Here is a 517-nt window from a genome sequence, read left to right on the forward strand (position 1 = left end):
TCATATTCTAATACCTGCTCCTGGGTAGAGATGTAGTCATCAATGAAGGGGATACCCTCATTAGGCCCTTGGCCCCGAACACAGGTGATCCTTGCTACTGACATCTGGCTTGGTTTAATGGTAGACTTGGTACCATCACTGCGTAACTCTGCTTCTTCCTATGTCACAAGAATTAATACAGACATCAGAGAAATACCTAAAATTACTGATATCCTCAGAGTTCTGTTCCTATGTCCCATCTTTTTAGTTGTAGTTACCTCATTAAGAGTGACAAACTCGGCATCAAGGCCCACCAGGTCCCCAACCTGTGGCATCTCATTCAGCATCAGTGGAATAAAGGTAGTATGTGTTTTCCGCTGCTTCCGTGCCAACGAGGCTTCTGCCAGCAGCACACTAGCCTCAATAGGGTTCTTGACTGAAAAGGAGAATGCAGAAAAGACAGGAGCTGGAGAAATGGCTAGGGGGAGACCCCAGGATGGCTGCTCAGGGGCCACTGGTCTATATTGTGATCTCTCTC

The 517-nt window shown here is 47.0% G+C and overlaps 1 protein-coding gene across 4 annotated transcripts in view; it reads right to left on the bottom strand.

Moving 5' to 3' along the window:
• The window catches only part of Pan2 (poly(A) specific ribonuclease subunit PAN2), a 24,673-nt gene that overhangs the window by 9,130 nt on the left and 15,026 nt on the right, over positions 1–517 (bottom strand). For all 4 annotated transcript variants that reach the window (XM_026778039.1, XM_005371197.3, XM_026778038.1 and 1 more), the window contains 2 exons: positions 258–415; positions 15–158 (listed from right to left, as the gene is read on the bottom strand). In XM_026778039.1, the coding sequence (XP_026633840.1) occupies positions 15–158; positions 258–415 (302 nt within the window). The remainder of the gene's footprint in view (positions 1–14; positions 159–257; positions 416–517) is intronic.

The sequence above is a fragment of the Microtus ochrogaster genome, unplaced genomic scaffold (genome assembly GCF_000317375.1).
Source record: "Microtus ochrogaster isolate Prairie Vole_2 unplaced genomic scaffold, MicOch1.0 UNK99, whole genome shotgun sequence".
NCBI classification, from domain to species: Eukaryota; Metazoa; Chordata; class Mammalia; order Rodentia; family Cricetidae; genus Microtus; species Microtus ochrogaster.